The following is a 22992-nucleotide window of genomic DNA, read 5'->3' as shown; positions in this document are numbered from 1 at the left end:
ATGTCTCGCAGTGAAGTTAGGAAATTAATTACGTACAATTCATTATCTTGAACGAATTAAGTTATGAAGTTTATGAATAATCAAATGGTTATTATTGGTCCATTTATAAAAACGGTTATTATTCTGATGACGCCATCTATATATATAATTCACTTAGTTAGAAAGCTACATCCATCACCAAATTTCATGACATTAGGATCATTGTAAGCAGAGTAATTGCGTCTATGGTGACAGTATGTTTGTGTCATCTGTACAAAAATGATCATCGAACAAATAAGTTTTGCTTTAAACGTGGTAAAACTTTTGTCGATACGTTGCAATTGATGAACCAAGTTTATGGTGATAATTGTTTATCCCGTTTCAGAGTTCATGAGTGGTATAAGCGGTTTTGAAATGGTCTTGAGGACATAAATAACGACCAACATGATGGCCAACCTAAATCCGTGATCTCCGCAGCTTTTATCAAAACTGTGCATAAATAAATTAAACATCAGCCAAAATCTTCATTGAAATTCATAAAAATGCAATTGAGCATCTCCGAAACATCCATTTATTTCTTACCAAACAGTTGGGATACCGAAAGATTTATGCACGGTTTGTTCCGCACAAGTTAACTGAGGATCAAAAATTGTTCAGCATTTTTTATCGGCTTTTAACGACTTTTAAACTAAACATCGCATTTTAACCGTCAACCTCTTACGTATTAACCTGACTTGGCACAGTGCAACTTTTACCTTTTTGAAATCATGCATTTTCCGATTAAAGGTAATCGGTTTAAGGACCTACAAGAAATCTAAACGGCTGGTGCCGATATCCTAAAGGACATCTCGACTGACGAACTAAAGCACTCCTTCGATATGCTTTTAGACCGTCCGCATCACTGAATTGAGTCCCACGCGGACTATATTGTATAAGATAAATCAATTTTGCCAAAAAAAAATTATTATGATTTTTAAAACTTCCTATTTACTTTTGAACGCACCTTGTATATAAAAAAGGTACTGCTACTCTTTAAGTACCAGAGCTCATATTCAGTCGAAGGTAGAGGAAAGACAGTGAACGTTAATCAAATAAAAGTATATGATACGCAGGTAGGCAAACGAGGCGGGTAGGCAGACTCGAGAATGACAATACTAATTACAGCAGCCACAATTCTGAACGACCGGAAAATTCGCTAAAACGACATAGAATTTCCACAAAGAATGTATTATATAATTAATTATAATTAATGAAAATAATTACATTTACGAATTTCTTAAAAGAGAATTAACTGCTATTTACATATCCTATTTTACAAAATTTGGTCCTTTCTGATGAATAAGAAAAATCGTGTAGAAAAACTACGAATTTCGCTCCACTGTGGAGACTGGTCGAAGCTGATGGGCCAATCAACTCTTTTTTTTTTAATCCAGGAGGACGCAAAGCCAAATCGGATTGGTGTTATATCCATTGTCCCTATTGAAGTTATTAGGGTGTTTTAAGATTACGATTGATTCTCTATGTTTTCTTGAAAAGATATATGTGTTTTTGCGATGACGGTTGTTTTGACAAATAGAATGTTATGTTCCGTTTCGATATAATACTCAGCTAGTGCTGATTGTGTGAAATGTTCTAGCAGGTGGTTCAAATATGGTTTGGATTTTGTGTTTGTTAAGAATGTTTCCTATTTGTTCAGTGACACCTTGGATGTAGGGTAGGATAGTCGTCGTTTTTCTCTCTCTTTCTTTAGTAGGTTGTCTTGACTTGTTTTTTGATTGTATTTTTCTATTGCTTTATCAATTTGTTTGTGTAATCGTTCTGTATTAGAATTTGCTTAACGTCTTGTAATTCCTTGTGTAAGTCATCTTTATCTGTAATGGAGACAGCTCTCTTTACAAGGGTTATCTGTAATGGAGACAGCTCTCTTTACAAGGGAATTGATGAGCAACTGTTTTTGAGATAGGTTGTGGCGGGAGCATGCATGTAGGCATCAGTTTATATGGGCGGGTGTTCTGTCAACTTTATGCCCGAATGTGTTATCAGATCTTTTGTAAACTAATACATCCAAGAAAGGCTTATTTAGTTCATCTCGTCCATGTAGCCAGAGAGCAAAGGTGTCGTCAACGTAATGGAACCAAAATTCCGCTTTAACCCTTTAATCCTAGGGGGGGGGGTCAATTTGACTCAGGCCGAAATTTCAGATCGGTACCATTTGTGAACCAAGCGAGAACACGGGTCCTTACCCCCATCTAAAAAATTGTACTCTAGAATAGAAGCCTCCCGCATAGTTTCGAGTCACTTATATCCTTCAGTCAGCTATAGGGTGCAGTCATAGTGCAGTTTGGGTCCATTTAATCCCCCCCCCCCCCCCCCCCCCCCCCCTGCCCATATGGTTCACGTATATATTTCGACATATCACACTTGAGGTAAGTTTACTATTTTTCTTTTTTTCTGTACCAGCGAGAGTCCGGTGAATGCTCTTATTACTCCTTATAAGTGAACGTATAAAAATTCATTATTTATTACATTTCAATCAAGTTAGAACGATAATAGGAGCACGAACGATAACAGGTGCATTTACCTTACTATTTCACTTTATATTATTTGAATAAGAACAATCATGGTCATCTCTGTAGAAGGGTCAAACAAGAACGATGAATTTTTTCAGATTTTTAGAAACACGTTTTCGATTTTTTTAAAGCATCGGGTCGAATCGAACCACCCTCCCCTCTCCCTACGGTTATGTGGCACAAAAAAAGCCCTACGGTTAACGGGTTAAGCTTCAATTGGTTTAAGATTTTAGTTTCTACATGTTTCATAAAGATGTTGGCTATTACAGGTGAAATTGGGGATCCGATTGCTGCTCCTGAGCTTTGTTCGTAGAATTGTTTAGTTAAAGAAAATGAAGTATTGTTGAGACTGTGCTCTAACAAAGGTATGACCTCGGAAGGGAAGTTTGTAAAAGATTTAACCCTCCGTTTACAGGTAGGGGATTTTAAGGCACAAACGATTTTTCAAATTGGAATGTCTCGCCTTTGGGAAAATATCGAAGTTCGGTTCCAGCCACTAAAAAATGTAGGTTGTAATGGGTTCAGGTTTTGTGAGCCGCGCTGCAGTCCGTTAGTTAACCTTTGAACCATACGCAGTGAAAGTGCGTACCCTGTCTGGGTTTGGTCAAATGATATGCGGTCCAATGTTTTTTGATGCTCCCAAGTTATTTTTCAATTGTAATCTTAGAACACCCCAATAACGCCAACACTAACAATGTATATAACACAAATCCAATTTGTCTTTCCGTCCTCCCGGATTAAAAAAGACTTGATTGGCGAAACATGTTTGACCTGTTCCCACGGTGGGGCGCTCTGGCCAATCACAGGCATCGTAGAGATTATACATACGAACAACATAACCTGATACCTCTGTCTTAGGTTAGCCCTGGAAAAGTGAACTACAATGTTCACGAAACGTCGGCAAAATTCGTAGTTTTTGCACACGATTGAGACCCGAAATATATCCTTTTAGCAAAATGAATCATCGTGAAAGCATTACAACTATTAACAATAACCATTGTTGCTGGCAGTTTACATTTATGACTTTAAATGCGATTCCGCTCAGAATTAGTGAAAACCCTAACGTTTACTGTACAAAAATTAAACGATGTGACTATTTGTTCGTAACATTTCTTAAGATTGCGGAAGCATGAGTGTAATCGTTTGCGTTCTAGTATACCCAGGCCTTAACGATTTATGAGCAACGGTCTTTTCTTCGCTGTCGCTAGGTAGGAGTCACACGCGACTGGGTTCTGTTCGCCAGGTAACAATTTACAAGCTTGAAATGAACATTGAAGCCGCACGTGTGCTGTCGTTTTTCAGGTGGACTTTCACTTTCCACTGTGTGCCGCGGCTCAGTTTTTTCTAAGTCAAATAGCAGATGAGGTTAGAACGCCTGGGCCAAGAAATAAAAATTCATGAATGTTTGCCAAATATGGTTCATGATTATAAATATAATTTATATCAATGAATTTACTTTACCCGACATCAAGTTATAGTCCAAATTTTTAAACTTTTCGGCAAGGATTCTTAACCATTTAAAATAGACACATACTGTTAGTTCTAGAACGGCTACACAATTTTCGTGGCGAGCAGATTTTTTTTCTTTATGAATTTGAATTTTTTCATTGTTTTCAAAAACAAAGAACGTTTTATTTGCAAGAAAAAATCGATCTTTAATAGCAAAACCCGAAGTAAAAATTGAAACCTCTTAATGAGGACAAAACTATATAAATTTGAAGATAAAGTTGGTATTTTTTGAAAAGAAACTTCAAAATTCTGCTATCTACATTATAGAACGTGTCTGATTTGAAATGCATACAGTCTATAGACACATTTGTTTGGCAAGAATGACATTCTTATTCGCAGGTAAAGTTTATTTTAAAAAATTCCCCCTTCTTTATGATCGGTAACATTCTACAAGTTAGTTTATCATTCTTTGTTTAAGCCTGTTATTTAATTTTATATTGCGTTCCGCGGTCCGAGCCAAGCGGCGCGGCGTTCCGGGTCCCAGAGATGTGTACGCCGCCTGTTAAATTTTTCACATCGCAATATAAAAATAAATATTTATTAATTATAAATGAAAACTTCTGATTGTATCTCAAATTAACACACATATAAGGCGGTCTCTGGAAAAACAAACTAAGTCGAACTCAATTTTCATGCTTTGATATAACTGCTCGAGAACGTATCTTCGTATTGTAAACATTAAATGTTTTTAAAATGTATCCTGGTTTGTAAAAACACATTGAAAAATTTCTTTCATAATATTGTGCCAAAAGCTAAGTCAACTTACGTGATTTTTATCAAGAACAGTTTAAGTAAAATACCTGAAACATCTGAGTTCTAAAGGGCCAGAAGGAAAAGGCAAACACTGACAAAACAATGAATCCCAGTTTGATTATTCTTCTCAAAAATAGGTTGCTTTTGTGGCACCATCTGAGAAGCCACACAGCATAAGCAGGTGCCACATAGACATAAATATGTTTCAAGTTTACTAAAATAGCAAACCATGCTGCGCCTTTTAAAACATTTCCCTGAAAAAATTAAATGATATACTAATTTATAGATTAGCAAAGGTAATTAAGAGATCAGAGAAAGGACGAATAAAGTTGTTTTGCGTACAACCTATATATTTAAATCTCATCAGAAATATTAAGAGCAGTAAGCTTGAACAAATCGATTATAATTAATACATGATTTATTCAAGTTGCAGGTAAGCCAAAATGTAAAATCACAAAATAAAGCAAAGCACAACTAGTTGGAAATTTAGGAATAAAAGAATACATTTTAATAGAATTTTTTATTACGAGCAGTGAATAACATAAGTAATTATTAAAATAATTCAATAAATAATATCTTTTAATTCATACAAAAATGTATTGATACATTAGAGAAAGAAAAAAATCCTTGGAAAAACGCATCTATAGTGCTTGGCTTTAAGCAATAAAACTATCCTTCTTTCCTTATAAATCATAAGTAGTGAGTAAGTAATAATAATATTGGTGTCGCGATAGGGCTTGAGCTATCCTCTCATGACTTTGACGGCTATGTTGGCCGTAGCATTGCTACTGACAGGGTTTCCCATGCCAAAAGAGGCTAATAACGAAAAGAAGAGGGACTAAGAAGAACACCAAAACCCAAATAATAGTAATGGAGAGTAAATGAAGCTGGGGGAGCCACAGCTCCCCCAGCTGTGGCTCCAGGGGCGCCCCGACGGTGGCGATGGTGAGCTGCGATGTGGTCAGACACTTTTCACTAATCAAACAGCTGGCCAGCAAGAACATTTGCGACAAAAGGTAAGCAGTGGAACATTGACTGTGCCTGCTGAGGATGCTTTACCTAGCGTTAGCTATTTGCAGCCAATCACCTCGGCAGAAATACCGTGGGAGGGAATCAATTGGGATACCACATACAACAGGACTAATTTAGACGTGACAGAAGACCAAGCAATTCAGATTAAACAAAAGTTTGATTTTGCGTAGAAACACGACGGCATTGAACATCAGTTAGAGGAGGCCGCATCTGTACCTGGCGAGTGTGCACTTTGCGTCAACAAGGTGTTTTTAGAAAATTTTATAAAACGTTTTTAGAAAATACCCACATCTAATGCCCGGCTTTAAGATCCAGGGTACTACGTATATGTTACCTACAAAACCAGACGCTCAAAATGCATCTGACTTTCGACCAATAGCCTGTCTCCCAACAATTTATAAATGTCTTACAGCTCAAGCTCGTAAGCATCAAAGGAACTAACACATGACATACATTTACTACAAGCAAGCGTTTCCTTCCGTTCCGCATGACTATTTGCTTGAAGTCTTACAACTTTACAAAATCTGTCACGCATTATAGACTTTCCAAGTCAGGCGATGGGGCTCTGGGGTGCAAGAATCAAGTATTTTGATCATGGAAAATCACAAATAACTAGATCCATACGCATTAAGACGGGTATATTTCATGAAGACTCCTTCAGTGCACTATGGTTCTATTTGGCGTTGAACCCCTTGAGCAAAATACTAAACAGTATGTCTCATGGGTTCAGAATTCATGATAATGAGGATGGTCATCAAGTAACCCATCTCCTGTATATGGATGACCTGAAGCGGTACGCTAGTTCAGGCTAGAAACTGCTGCAAGTCATCGACGTTACGGAACAGTTTTCCAATGATATCCACATGGCGTTCGGACTAGATAAATGCAGAACAGTGCATTTAAGAACGAGAAAATGACACCGAGGCAATGACTGCAGGCGAATTATATAAATATCTGGGTATTCTTGAATCTAAAGGTATTCAGCATAAGGTAGTTAAGAAAAGCCTAGCGGCTGTCTACACTACGAGACTCAGATTGATTATGAAGAGTTTTCTCAACTCGAAGAACAAAATCAGGGCAATTAACAAATATGCCATCCCTGTCCTGGCATACTAATTCGAGCTCATCAAGTGGAGCAGCACCGAATGCACCACGAAGATTCAGCGATTGAAAGGGTAGTTCTACCACGACATAGAGGGGGTAGGGGCGTTGTAATGTCAAAAAACGGTATGAGTCACAAGTTACACAGTTGAAGGACTATTTTAACAGCAGACGAAATGTTGCGCTTTACAGCAACATCTGCAAAGCGGATCTTGACTACACGCCCTTAAACTTGTCCTTACATGGGGCCTTGAATTTTAGGGCAGAAACCATAGAGGAATTAGAAATACAATGGAGGCAGAAAGCAATCCACGGCTTTGTCATTGCGATACACGATAAGGTGGTGAGCACCGAGAATTATCGCAAACATGTGTTAAATCAGGACGTTGTTGGCCAGTGCCGATTATGTGGAGATACCAACGAATTCATCGAGCACATTATTGATGGCTGTGGCGTAGTGGTTCAGAGAGAATATACGCCCAGACATAATGATGTAGCGGGCATTATACATCAACAACATGTCCTAAACCTAGGACTCTTAAAAGAATGGATGCCTTTCTATAGAAACATTCCAGTGCCCCTTTTAAAAAGCGAAGATTACATCTTATATGGGGATGTTACTATCCAAGAGGATCATTACATCCCGGCCAATTGACCTGCCATCATGATGCAAGAAAAAAGGTGAAAAAGTCTACATCATCGACATTGCTTGTCCTCTTAACCGAAATTTGCATTCAATCTATACAACCTAGATCCACAAGTATAGCGAGTTAATGAATGAAGTAAGACCATATGGATGAATGTAAATCGTCCATCTATACATCCCATTGTGATTTCGGTTATAGGCAATGTGCACGCAAGATGCACTGAACATCTTAAACATTTAGTAGTCAGTGGGGTATTAGCAGCAGTTCAGAAAGCGGTTCTATTTAATACCTGTCACATTGTAAGCAACTTTTTTGACCATCAGGAAGTAAGCGACTAGAAACCTGTAGAGTGGCAGATGGTAGCTCTAAGAAAGCATCTAGAGGTGAATGCTGTCACCTCCAACGCTAGCGGCCACTCGTAATCGTATACCTACAAAATCATTGCAGGAGGTTTCGAACATTGTATTGGATTGATTTATAACATCCTAATCTCATCAGTCACTTGACTTAGTCCGTGGCTATGATGTATAACCGGTTTCACCCGAGTAAAAGTTTCGAATAAAAAACATAATAATAATAGGTCAAGGGTTCGATCCTTGAGGCGGTACCTCTGAACATTTTTCTATGTACCTTCACCGAGGTTCGGGTGGTTCGGAAACACCTCAAGCTGTAGGTCCCCTCATCATGTACTTGACTGCAAACCACTCCGTCAATGATTGGGCAAAAACCCGGATTTATCCAATATGTCGGGGCACACTGCTCTCATCAAATCACTTGATTGCATTATAAAATACGTCCAAATCTGATGATATACCGGGAGAACCCCGTGCAAAAACAGTTCCAAAAATATAAAAATCCAACTCTAACCGAAAATGCCTTCGACATGTTGGACAGTAACCATTTTAAGCCTGTGACATTTTAAATAAACATATAATAATAAACCCAGTTCGTCAATGATGGGGTAGAAAGCAGGCTTTTTTCAATATTTCGGGCCACACTGCTCTCATTAAATCACTTGATTGCATTATAAAAATGCGTCCGTGGCTAATGATATATATTGGGACAGCCCCGTGCAAAATAATCTAATAAAATCCAACTCTAATAAAAAAATTCCTTCGACATGTTGGATATTAACCATTTTAGGCCTGTAACAACATTTATAATAATAATAATGAGAAGAATATCCAAACGGATCATCACAACCGGGCCAATCGACCTGACATGGTGATTCGAGAAGAAAAGGTGAAAAAGTCTACATCATCAACATTATTTGTCCACTTACCAGAAATTTGTAGTCAACCTATACAAGCAAGATTCACAAGTACAGAGACTTAAGGCATAAAGTGAAGACCATATGGAGAAATGTGAATCCTGCATCTATTCTATTGACCATCAGAAAGCGAGCGACTAAAAACTCGTGGAGTGGCAGACAATAGCTCTAAGAAAGTATCCAGAGGTGACTGTTGTCACCTCCAACGCTCGCGGCCGCTCACAATTGTACACCTACGACATCATCGCCGGAGGTTTGAAACATCGCATTAAATTAACTGATAGCATTTTAATCTCATCAGTGACTTGACTTAGTGCAGGGCTATGATGTATAAGCGGGTTCACCCGAGTAAAAGTTTTAGAAAAAATAAATAATAAGAATAATCGGCCGAGAGCTTCAGCCCTCGCTGTCAGAAACGGTGCATTGGGCGTACCCAATTCTCTGACACAAGAGAAGAAAGAGCAGCCAGTTTTGGCGGCAATAGATTTCGCTGAATGGGTGGATGAAAGTCCTACTTTGAAGAGCATTTAATTTATTGCACGTTTCTGTAGCACTTTTTCTAGTTTCAAACAAAAATTGAGACTGTACCATTACTCAAATTATGACAAACTAAAAAATATTAATAATTTCAAACGTACACTCGACGCCAGCGACTGAAGAATAAGAAGCCGTAACGCCTTAAGCACCCCTAGCAAAAAAATCGGTCACTGAACATTTTGACTCGACCAGGTATCGACGTCATCTGTCGACGGATTAGACTGTCCATCGTAAGGCATTCGATTACATCAAGAATTAGCTACTTGTCAAGCTTCTTGTGTGGAAGGAGGATCATCCAAAAATAGTGACAGATGACTACTAGCTTTTATGTATGAACAGCCTTAAACTATTTTTCTCTTTAGAAGAGGACCTAACATCCTTTTGGAGTCAGCATGTGGTTACACTAAGGTTATTGACTTGAGCTTTAGACTGAACAAGTGTACCTTTGTCCACCTACACAATGAAAGACTAGGAACTACGTCATCGCGTGATGATCAGGATGTTCAACTTACACGTGGAAATACCATTCAACATCTTGGTAATGCAGAAATATTTGCATATCTTGGAAACCGCAAGCGGAAGCCCAAAATGTTTCTCAGTGGATGTGTATGCTGTTGGTGTACGCCCGTCTTCCCATATGCCTAGGGGGACTGGAGTTAATTGTGGAGAATAGCCAGTGTCAAATCTACTGTAATTTCTCATTCTCCGCCACTCAACGTATGAGTGCTTTAAAGTCCGATAATGTCCTCCAAGATCTAAAGAACAGAAATGGGATTGATTGATTGTACTAAGGCTATCAATTCTACCTCATAGTTTTCATGTTCGACTGCCTTGGAGATACAAAAGCTCTATTTCTCAGCCAACTCAACAAGTATTTAGAGGTAAAAGTTTCACCTCAAACTGTTCCATCTGCCGCATAAGAAAGGACAGAAAGGACATCTGCGTCATGAAGTAAACAGCGGAACATCAACTGTACCTGCTGAGGATACTTTGACTAGCATTACCAATTAGCAGCCAGCCACCTCAACAAAAATATCGTGGAACAGCCTAAACTCGGATATCACAATGAAATAAAAATTGATGTGTATCTATTATGAAAGTGCAAAGTTGGAAACGAAAATCATCAAACCATCAAACACATTATTAGTGGCTGTCGCGTAATGGCTCAGAGAGAATATACTCACAGATATAAAGATGTGGCGGGTATTATACATGAATATTTTGCCTAAAACCTAGGGATATTAGGATGGCATTATCCAGACAGATCATTATACCTGAACCAATTGACCAGGCATCGATATGGGTGAGAAAAAAAGACCGAAAAGTCTACATCACCTTCATTGCTTATCCACTTTACCAAAATTTGCAGGCAACCTATACAACCAAGAACCATAAGTATACCGAGATAAGATATGTAGAACGGAAATTATGGAAGAATGTAAAACATGCATCTATTCATCCTATTGCGATTACGGTTACAGGCAATGTGCATGCAAGATGCTCAGAACATCTTGAACAATTAAGAGTAAGTAGGGTACTGGCAGTAGATCGGAAATCTGTTTTATTAAACACCTTTCGCATTGTAAGAAACTTTTGAGACCATCAGGAAGTAGGCGAATAGAAACCTATGGAATGCCAGAATACAGCTCTAAGAAAGCATACAAAGACGACTAATGACATAAAAAAAGAATTCTATACTACACGATAACCCTAATTTCGTTACAAACACAACTTATTGCGAAAAGCCCGGTGAATGCGAAAAAAAATGTTAATGAAAAAAAAACGTTTTTTAAAATATTCGGATGTAAGCATTTTAAGCCCGAGAGATTTACGATTTTTATTATTTCTTTATAGTATAGTATAGTAGCCTTGCCATATTATTAAGACAAAGCTAAAAAATTACAATTTTCACATTAGTTTTGTCATTGATTGCAAGTACTTTAGGCGTTTTTGTGTTTTTAAACTCCTAGTTCGCTAGATTTGCTAGATCCGCTAGACGAATTAGCACCTTTTAGGGTAAAAAAATTCACCGTTCTCGACTGACCTGAAAAATCTCAAGATATGAATCCGATTGAGAACGTTTGGAACTTTATGTAACTAAAGTCAGTAAGCACGATCCTACGACCAAGTAAGAGCTAATTCGGATAATCAATCAAAATAAAATATATCCGAAAGATAAAGAGAAAATTTGAAAACTGTTTCAGCAGTATTGCTTGTCGCATTGAAGTTGTATTATCTGCTAAAGGTTGCTATATGAAATACTGATTTTTAGGCCAAAGATACAAAATGACTTTTTTATCATTTTAAATAAGACACACATTGATATTGAGACATTTTTTGAAAAATCTTAGAGAACAATATTATTGATGATAAATTTTATTCAAAAAATAATTACCTACATTAAACTCAAGCATTTGTACAATGATAAATGACTTTTAAATAGAATACTAACTTCGTATGCCCATCTTTACCAGATAGTAAAGCTTCAATACGACCTAAACTTTCTGGATCGGATTCATATCTGGAGAGTTTCCCGATCAGTTGGGAAAGGTGACTTTTTTCCACCTAAAAACGTGCTAATTCGTCGGGCGAATCAGTCAAATCTAGCGAACTAGGAGTTTCAAAACACGAGGACGCTCAAAGTACTTACAATAAATGACAAAAAATAATGTGAAAAATTCGAATTTTTTAGCTTTGGTCTAATAATATGGCAAGGCACTGTAATAACCCTGGTGACGGTGTTATGGTGTAGGCGTAGCGATAGGGCTTAATATTTCCTCTCATGACTTTGTCAGCTATGCCTGATGTAGCATTGCTACTGCCAGTGTTTCCTATGCGAGATAGGCAGTGAAAGGAACAGAAAAAGACTTAGAAAACCATGAAAACATATGCAATACATGGAGAGTCCATTAGGTATTTTGAAACGATGGTCGTTTATTACCGAGGATCTTCGGCGCGCCACTAGAGCCACCTTTGGAGGCAAAATTATGCGAGGCGAAGGTAATGGTGAGGTGCGAAATGGTCAGGCAGATCTTAGAAATCAAAATGCTCGCCAGCGAGAACATCAGTGAAACAGTGAAAGATTAACTATGCCTGCTGAAGATGTTTTGGATAAAATTAGCAATTTGCAGACAACCACCTTAACAGAAATATCACAGGAGAGCATCAACTGGGATACCACAATAAAAGAGGAGTTAGTCCATCTCTAATACGAAAGCACAAAGTTTAATAGCGAAAAAGGAATACAAATTTAAGACTAAGTATCCTGCAAAGTATCCTCATGTACAGAAAATTGCAGTAATAAATCGTGTCGCTAAGGTATAATATAACATAATGTAATTATGAATATAAAAAATAACTATAGTGTAACATCAGAAATAATTTACTTATCCCAAAATACCGATAAATAGTAATTATCGGTAGTGTGCACGCATTATGCACATACCATCTCAAATATCTAGGACCCAAAAAGCGTGTTTACTAAACAACTATCGCATTTCAAGAAACTTCATAGAACAGCAGGAAAACGACGACAGGAAAACTCTAAGGAATGACGAATGGTTACTCTAAAAAAGCTTCCAGAAGTCATTTATGTGCATTTCCAAATACACCATAATCCAATTTTGTGACTGCTACAATATTGTCGAAAGAGTTTTAAACAGTGTATTAACTTCTTAACATCATTCTATTATCAGGCACTTGACTTAGGCCTTGGCCGATGATGAAAAACAGGGATCACTGCAGAAAAATACTGGTCGAGGACCAAATTACTTGAACAGATGAGGTGAAAGAGGCTCTGGTGAGATTCTTCCGAGTTGATTCCTCAGCGGACATGAAGCTGTCCATGATGAAGAAGCTTTTCAGGGTAACAAAGAGGGCTTACAACAACATGGACAAAGCGCTCGGTGAAACATTTGCGTCCGGAACACATTAACATCAATTTGATTTCCTACAGGGTCTACTAGAAGACCGTTGAAACACGCTGCTACCACTACCAAGACTGTTGTCACCTGGCAAATAGTTGCAGTAGTGCTCATAAGACGAAGAGCTACTAGAGTCAACAATTCGCAATGCTGACTTAGCGCCACGCGAAGAAACTAGCCCCTAAATGACCATCCGGGGAGTATAAGGTACCAAGCGTTCAGATATTTAGCTTTGAGGAGGAAGCCGCCTGAATAGTTAAAACGGTAAAACGAGGTCGCTAAAACATGGCTTAATGTCACTATTGGCATTAACCCTAAAGAAATGTGAAAGCGGCTTCCGAGAAATTTTGTGCGTGAAAAAGAGATCCTTGATCCCTTGATGTGCGGATCTATTTAACTGTTTCAGGACTGTAACCTGCTTGGATTACCAACCTTAATCTAAATTGAATTCTGTATCAGTTTCTAAATACAGTTTCACTCATTTTACGCTAAGTTTGTGCTGCTGTTGGGATTTATTACAGAATGTTATACTTGCTTAAGATCCTTTTATTAAAATGTAAGTTACATAACACTATTACAGAAAACTGTCATATATCTAAACAATGAGAAGCAAATTAAAATTTTTTTGGAAATCCAAATAGATCTTAAAATAAAAACATCCAAATAGAACTCAACATCAGTAAGGATTTAATGTACCATCAGTGAAACTCTGTTCGCTAATCGAAATAGAACCTATAAGACTTTGATCAGATCAGTCTATAGAAATTTCCAAATAGAATCTATTGAACTTTAGGGTCGGTCGGTTCTTGTTTGAAAATTCAAAGACAAACTCACATATTCTTTCACGCCCAACACAAGCGAATCCATGTTTGCTGGAGATTTCAAATGAAAAATATCAGACTCTGGAGTCTGTCTCCATGACACATTCTTTCAAAATAGATGTGATTTTCCTTTTGGATTCATTAGATATTTAGTGAATCATTTTGGGATTTCAAATGCTTGTAGCAGTTGAGGCGCTTCCTCAGGCTTGAAAATTAGCTCATGTATTGCTCAGACAAGCTTTTCTCCTACAATTCTGAATTGTATAATTTCATATTTCAACCACAGAATATAAATGCTTAAATACAAGACTGACCAGAGAGCTTGTTTCGAAAAATGGCCTAGTTCTTGTTTTATTCTAATTACTTGAAAATTGATGCATTTCTTGCGCCGGGGAAGTAGCAAACCGCCACTATGAGTGTACTCATGGTGAGCATAGTACTAGATCCTCTATCTCGCTATTAAACTACAGGTGATCTAGAGTGTTATTTTTTCAACGATACTTAAAACATCGTAAAACCAGGATTGAGCCCAGGATTTAGATTGAGCGCCTGTCATGCCTCACTCAACTTTCCTATTGTTAGTGATTACAGTCGGTTCAAAGAAATTAAAAGTAATCAAATAAAAAGGAATTTAATTTCAATATTCTGCATTCGGTTCCTTACATAACGAGGAGAAGATTAAAAAAGACAGAAGAAAATCGGTTAATCTGTTTAATTTCTGGATATACCTTTTTTCTCTCTTCTCCGATTGTACGAAAAAAAATACTGAAAAAAGATACTGCGCCCATGATTGGAAACTGTTGAATCGGAAAAGTATGGAATTTCCATTTATTTTAATTTCATTTTTTTATTCATTTCATTTATTCATTCATTCATTTAATTTTTTAATTTTTGATTCATTATTTTTATTTCATGGTAACAATTTTTAATTGAAAACTCTGCAATCATAGACAATCATCATTTTCCTATCTTTTTTCTGGAATCTTTATTTGTTTCAAATACAACTGTTGCATCATAATGAATGTGCTCTTGGTTAGAATGTATTAAATGTTTTGCTTTAAGATTCATATCTTGTGGTAATTTTTATTGCTATTCATTCGAAAAATTAAAATATTATTCACAGAAAGTTTTTAGAACAATTTCCTACTCCATACAATGACAAACAATAATAAATTTAAATCAGAAAATACGATCATTTGTTACATTTTTTGGAATTAAATTATTTAACTAATTTACAGTTCTGTAAACCATTAAAAATTAGTTAAAAAATAATGGGAACTATTCAAATTATCCAGTAGTAACTATTTGTATGAAAAAGACGACGGATACTTGCTACAAATTAACAATAATTAATGTAAAAATGTAGTTTTTTATTCTTGGGTCATATTTTGGGCGCTGTGGAGGATGAGGTGAGGGAGGGTGGGAAATAAAATTTATTAGCATGGATTTATTTCGCAAACATTCCATCTTGTAAATCGATTGCAAATATATTATTCATCTTCATTTAAGTTTAACATAGTATAAACTGTACACATTGTGCCATTTAATTGTATAATTCTATGGCTAGGTCCCCACTTCGAAAAAATAGGCTCCTCCGCAGTTGTGTTTGACACAAATAAATATTCAAGAATAAATATAGGAAAATTATGATTTTCTATTATTGCAGAGTTTTCAATTGCAAATTGTAACCATGAAATTAAAATAATGAAATGAAAATGAAAAAACGAATTGAAATGAATGAAATCAATAAGAAAATGAAAATAAAATAAACGAAATTCCATACTTTTCCGATTCAACGGTTTCCAATCAGGGGCGCAGCATCTTTTTTTTTAGTATTTTTGTCGTACAATCGGAGAATTTTCTTCTATCTTTTCTAATCATCTCGTCGTTATACAATGAACTGAGTGCAGAATATTAAAATTAAATTCCTTACTATTTGATCATTTTCTTTTTCTTTAAACCGACTCTAATCTCTAACAACAGGGAAGTTGAGTGAGGCATGGCAGACACTCAATCTAAATCCTGGGCTCGACCCTGGGTTTACGAAGCTTTAAGTACCTTTGAAAAAATAACACTCTAGATCACCTGCAGTTTCATTGCGAGGCAGAGGTCCGAGTACTATGTTCACAAAGAGTACACTCATGGTGGCGGTTTGCTACTTCCCAGGTGCAAAAATGCATCAATTTTCAATTAATTGGAATGAAACAAGAACCTGGCAATTTTTCGAAAAAAGCTCTCGGTCAGTTCTATATGTAGGCATCTGTATTCTGTGGTCGAAATATGAAATCATACAATTCAGAATTATAGGACAAAATCTTGTCAGAGTAATACCTGGGCTAATTTTCAAGCCTGAGGAAAGACCTTAATAGCTCCTCGAAGTATTTATTCGTCCAAATATATTCGTTTTTGCTTCTTTAGTTTTAAGTTTTGTTTGAACTTATAATAAATTTAGATATTAGCAGAGTTCTGGGTCATAAGGGCGCTAGTGCCAAAATTCGACTTTCACAACTGCCGAGGAATGCTAGTGTCACAGTTATGGCGCGCCCTAAAAAGCGCCCACCTTTTACTCAGAAAGAATTGCATATATTTTTTATTCTTCTATTTAAAAAAAAGGAACTGCCTTCAAGCTATTACTAAGATCTATCGAATCGCGAAAGGATCGTGTGCAAAAAAGCATCCATCTGCACAAAACTTTTGCCAAATAACAGCGCGTTCAAAAACCGTCGGAACCGACACAGAAAAAGCTGCATAACTTTTTTATTTTTTCAAATGGAAAAAGAAGGTTCTCCTGAATTATTACTTACATCTATCAAACCCAAAAAGAAACATCCTTTAATAAACAACCACTTCCGAGAAAACTCCTCTTCAATGGTACGGCGTGTTCCCGAAAACAAAAATATTTACACACAAAAAGTAGCATACATTTTTAAAATATTAAAATTTAAAAAACAAGGAAATATTTTGAGCTACTGCTAAGCACTGTTGAATTGTGAAAAGAACCAGAAAAAAGATCTAATTACTTTATTCAAAAAAATAAAACATGCATTTAGATCCACATCTAAGTCGAATTGGACCATTATCTTCAGCTGAGCCATTAGTTTGGTTAAAAAAAAATCAGTTTTTTGAGCTAAAAAAAACATTTCCAAAATTTAGCACTTACGCCCTTATGTGCCGGAACCCTTCATTTAATACAAAGAAGTAAACAACGATTTTAGAATAATAAATATAGTAAATTACCTTTTTCGTAAATTTGGATACTTTTGCTAGTGAATATAGTAGAATACCCAAAAAGAATCCATTATACTGGAAATGAACGTGATCGACAATCAAGAGTCCGACATTGGCAAGCGATAAGAACGATAAAATGAAAAAACGCTCAGCAGAATCTAGAAAAACTTTTCCAATCCTGAAAATAGTGTAATTAATTAATATAAATTAATAAAAAGTTGACCTCTACACCACACATCCTTCTTGGAGAAATGTTGATTTGAGACTTTGAAAGCGAAAGAATACAAAATTGACGTTAAAGAAGCAAGACCTTTATGACCATATTCCACCATGCAAAAATTACATCTAACCGTATAGTCCTATGATTTGAGAATGCGATTTTACTGACCGAAATCCGTTTATGTCACTTGAGGTGTGGTGATTTTACAGTGGATTGTAAGTTCACTCTTAAAGTTTCGACAGCCTTTTTTACAAAGTATAAAATGATTTTTCAGTCACACATGCAGCTAAGTTTCAACCCTGGACGCTACAACTTTTGTTTAAAATATTTGTTTGTTTGTAAAATAATAACTTTTAGAGTTAAAAGCAATGATAAGTGTAGCGTATACATAAAGATTGCATAAATGCTATATTATCACCTGAATTTTGAGTTATTATCGAATAATTATTAACTGTTAGCGACCTTATTGTTTTCTGCAATCCTTGATTGGTGGTTCTTCTTCGCCTGAATCCTCTTCTTCCTCAGTTTGCGAATGGTAGCTTCGATTTCTTCCTCTTCGCCCTGTTCCTCGGTGTCGCTCAAAATCTCTTCAAAATTTGCACAGTCCAGTCCATTTATGACTGGAGTAAATCCAGTCGTGCTTCTCTTTTATCTTCATTCTTCCAGATACTTCGTAGCGTCATCTTAAGTTTGAATCTGATGTTAAGTTTGAAATGAATGTTGTCGTTCGAGCATTTACATACATTATAACGGACGGGACTGAACAAAGGTTGTCGGGATTTTTAGCGACTCCGAGGAAGAGTAAGAAAAGAAGGAATCGAATCTAACATCTGTATACTGTCGCAAACTAAGGAAGAAGAGAATCTAGGCGAATAAGAAAAACCACCAGAGAAGGATTGTACAATAGAAACAAATCCGATACACTCATCAATTCGTTAATTCATCCATCCATTCATCCATTAATTCATTTATCAATACATCTACCTACCAATTTATTCATCAATCAATCCATCCATCAATGTCAATTAGGCCAAATAGGGAAATCACAATAAAAAACGTGAAATTATACATTATTCTTATAAAAATAATAATAACATATTTAATAGGCAATGCCACCCACAATAGGCCTCTCTCTGATGGAGACCATGGTTCAGTTGAACGGTACTGACTCCTAAAACCAGAGTTTTGTCAAATCCAAAGAACTACTGGCTAATAACTTCTTCAAACATTAGCTACAAGCTATTCACTGGTATCCTCAATGAGAGCATATCAACATGCATCCAGTCGCCACGGAATGCAATAGTTGAACAACGTGAATGCAATAATTGAACAACGCGAATGCAAGAGAGAGCTGGCAGCTTGCATGGAGAACATTTCAATGGATAGGTTTATTACCCAGGATTCCATCAGATACCGACGCAATCTGTACATGGCTGGGATTGACTACCTATTGACTAACATCTGAAAAAAGACAGGTGACTATCAACTATGTCACCTATAAGAGGGGGGTCTTTTAAGAGGACCATCTAAGTCTCATACTTTTTTAATCTCCCTCTTGCCTCTATCTATTGTGCTCCGATTCAAAAGCTCTGGATACCTATGTGGTCCTTAAAACATAAGAGGACCTTAACATCCATGTGGCGGCCGTAAATAGGTACTCCAAAGTGATTGTCATGCGCTTTGGACTGGAGCAGTGTGTCTGCACCTACCTACACAATGGAAGATCAGAAACTGTATCATCGCGTGTCGCTCAGGATGTTGAACTTATAGGTGGAAATACCATTCAACACCTTGGCAAAGCAGAGACATATGCACATTTTGGAATACCGCAAGCGGTAACCCTAGCTGTAGGTGTGACAAAAATGGCCCTTCAAAAAAGTGTTGCCGAATTCTCAGAAAAATGTGGGTTTCCAAATTATCTGTAAATAATAAGATCCAGGCGACAAATATTCTCGCCGTTTCTATACTGCTCTATACGTCTGGTGCTGTCCAATGGAATGTCGACAAGTTGAAGCAGCTTGGCCGAAGTATACACGACACGTGACAGTCCATCGGAGCCAACATCCTAGATCTTTTGTACCTCGTATATACCACCCTCGAAGATAAAGGGGGTAAAGGTTTACTAAGTTTACCGAGTTTACCGAGAGCGCATAATGAATGCACCTGTAGGCGAAAGACACAATGCGGCTCGTAAAGGTTTGTATTGCCATCTTCGGCACTTCTAAGGTGTTGATCTAATACCCATCTTGTCATAAGCCCAGGGAGAGAGCGAGTCCGATGTGGAGAATCATCAGTGTGAGATCTACTGGAATTTCTCATTCTTCACCACTCAAAGTATGAGTGCTACGAAGTCTGATATTTTCCTCCAAGATCTGTAGACGAAGATCATTTACGTAATTGAATTCTCAACATCAGCCGATGGTAATATCATGGCCAGAAGAAAGAAAATCGTTCAAAATATTAGGCTCTTCTTTTCGAGCTGAGGAGACTGCCCCAAGGTTACAAAATCCGTCAACATTGTTCCTCATAACATTCTGCAAGGGTTGTGAGCTCTAAAAAAGTATCCAGAGTTGAAACCTTTATCTACAACTATTCCGCTTGCCACATCAGGTCATCCGCGGCTAGAGATTGGAATCTAAGGAATAGTGCTGTACAATGTCTCTTGCGTAAATTTCCCGCTCTTGCTTACCTACTCGGATGGACGGAGCATAAGTGAACGACATACACACTCCAGTTATGTCGTGCTTGGTTCCTTGAAGGAAACATATTTGTAGCTTCTAGAGCCTACAACTTCTCACTTAATATATCAACATATTGGGAATTAACTATTTTAAGCCTGATCTTTACCCTACCCAAGTGAATTTCCCGGAAATGAGAAGAGTCAGGATAATAGACGGGAACCTGGTACCTAGAAGAACCATCACTCGAATAAGGTCTGAGGTTGACAGTGCATCTTGCCAGCAAATCTGGGGTGCGCAGGACAAAAAGAGGATCAAGTGGAAGCCGGACACTTGCAGGTAACAACACGGGGAAACCCCGTCAAGGGCGAACAACGTCAGGCCCACCTTTTATCGCAGGTCAAAAAAGTAACATCGAAAAACGGGTACAAGAATTACGAGCAGCACCTGCAGCCTGTGTGTGCCTGTGTCTCATTAGTGCATCACTGATGCCAACGCACAGTTCGCAGATCAAGAACCATCAATGAGAAACGGTCTGCCGACATGTAGAGTCAACAAGGACATTCTCCGGTTAGTTGGCGGCTTTAACACCAAGACACTGACTCTGTTCTTGTAGCAGAATATGAGTTCACTGCAGGTGCACTCTTGCATATTAAGTTCCTTAAGGTATTCTAGTGTTGAACAGGATTGATAATAATAGATGATCTCAAAAAAGTAGTTGTATAATGTTGATCACCGGTCCATAATTTTTAAAATATTTTTAATCAACTGAGATAAATATATATATTTTTAGTTAAAAAATTGGACAATTTATGAAACATTTTTGGTTCGAGGGATAAAAAGATCGATATTTATACATTTTTTAATATCAAAGTGAAATAAAAAAAATACGTGACATTTTTTCCATTCAAGAAGAAAGGGAAAAATGATACAAAAAAAACTTAGTTGTAAATCTGGCATGGAATGATCCATATATATGTAATTAAAAGTTTGTCATGAGGACATCCGCAGGATTTCGCCGGGAGCGGGTGCTAATCTGAAAAACGGCACCCGATCCCAGCGAAATCGCGGTAAAATTTCAGCCATAGCCACGTCTCACGACCGTGAGACAGGTGGTTACAGTCTGTAACGGAATCAATACGACAATCCGACAAAAGTTTTCCGGCATTTTGCCCGCAAGTGTTGTAGCATATTGTTGACACAAAATGATGCTTTTCAGGCTATTAACCAATGAAAGCTTGGCACCTCCAGAAGCGCTGATGATAAGGGCGATTATTTTAACAGAATATTCCGGGTACAATCGTTGCAACTCCCTTCTAAAGTCTCTATACCTCTCTTTCATTTCATTCTCCTTGGCTATGATGTTTTTGTCAGCTGGAGCCGAAAAATCGATAACGAACTTGGTTCGCTTCTCGAAGTCAAGAAGAACCATGCCAGGCCTCGAGTGTGCGACTGAAACATTTGCCGAGCATATAAAGTTCCAGTATATGCGGCAATTCTCATTCTCGACAATCGACTTTATTTTCCTAGGAGAATTTAGAGGAGAAATATTAAGGTTAATTCCGTAAGAGTGACAGAGATGGTAATAAAGCACTCTTAGTGCCGCATTGTGCCTTTGGATGTAGGTTGTTCCCGCATGAGTTGAACAACTAGATAGAACGTGTGCTAAATACTCGGGGTGTGCATGGTACGCCCTGCAGCTATCATCGGGAATGTCTTGGCTCAAAATGCGGCGACGGTATGTTAAGGTGGAAATAACAGCGTGTTGACATGCCAAAATGAAACCCTCCGTGCCAGACTTCAATCCGGTTGATTTAAGGAAAGCAAAAGTTAACTCACACGACCTTGACGGATCCTCCACATTTCTGTGGTAGATACCGTGCATCCTCTCACTTTGCACTTTGCTCACCCCTAACACTGAATTTAAGTTCGAGTGCTTCAGCAGCCTCCTCCGCTGCTTTGTACAGAAACTTTCCTTTGCCCACGTCTTCGTGATTCCTGACCATTTTAAGAAGAGGGTCTCTTCCATTTGCGACTCTATGTGCTGCACCCAGAATAATCCTGTTGTGAAGACATTCAGGATCCAATATTTCGCGACCACCTTGACGGCGTGAGATTTAGAGTCGCGGAAGAGAAGACTCAAGATGCATGATTTTATTTATGTGCATACCCTTCGTTTCCCGATATCAAGAGATCTGACCTCAATTCTTCGTCCACGGAACCACTCCAAATGAATGGAGTACTACCGAGACGGCAAGCATGTTCGTTGCAGGTACTTTGTTCCTTACCGACAGTTCGGAAGACCAAATCTGCCGGATAAGACGTTTGTATCTGCTTCGGAAAGTACCTTTGTTATAATGAAAAACCTCAATAAAACGAAAGATTATAAAAACAAAGGCTTTTTTAAAAACTTCTTCTGTGAGGTTTCTAAAGATTGTAATTTTCTTCTAATTATCTTGCATGAAAAGGCACTGAAAAAAGATACAATATTCTTTCGTACTTTTCCTTGCATATTTTAAGAATCGGATAATTTTTTATTTAAGATTTCCATGCTAACGCACTTCGTGTCACATAAGTACATAATTTAAATTGTAAATAGTTCAACATTTCTAATCGTCCACTAGAAGAACTAGAGCAGGTGCAGGTAAGCAGTCGGCTATTCAGCGGCGATTAGCGGATTGGCGAGTTAGTCGGCTAATCGACTGTGTTGGCTATTGGGCTACG

The 22992-nt window shown here is 37.5% G+C and overlaps 1 protein-coding gene across 2 annotated transcripts in view; it reads right to left on the bottom strand.

The window, feature by feature from the left end:
• LOC117172634 (probable dolichyl pyrophosphate Glc1Man9GlcNAc2 alpha-1,3-glucosyltransferase) overlaps positions 1-22992 on the bottom strand; it is a 209493-nt gene that overhangs the window by 126192 nt on the left and 60309 nt on the right. For both annotated transcript variants that reach the window (XM_033360740.1, XM_033360741.1), the window contains exons 3-4: positions 17380-17548; positions 4859-5065 (exon numbers count right to left, since the gene is read on the bottom strand). In XM_033360740.1, the coding sequence (XP_033216631.1) occupies positions 4859-5065; positions 17380-17548 (376 nt within the window). The remainder of the gene's footprint in view (positions 1-4858; positions 5066-17379; positions 17549-22992) is intronic.

This window comes from Belonocnema kinseyi, chromosome 5 (assembly GCF_010883055.1).
Source record: "Belonocnema kinseyi isolate 2016_QV_RU_SX_M_011 chromosome 5, B_treatae_v1, whole genome shotgun sequence".
NCBI classification, from domain to species: Eukaryota; Metazoa; Arthropoda; class Insecta; order Hymenoptera; family Cynipidae; genus Belonocnema; species Belonocnema kinseyi.
The sequence above is the reverse complement of the archived record's forward strand: the minus strand, read 5'-3'. Positions and strand labels throughout refer to the sequence as shown.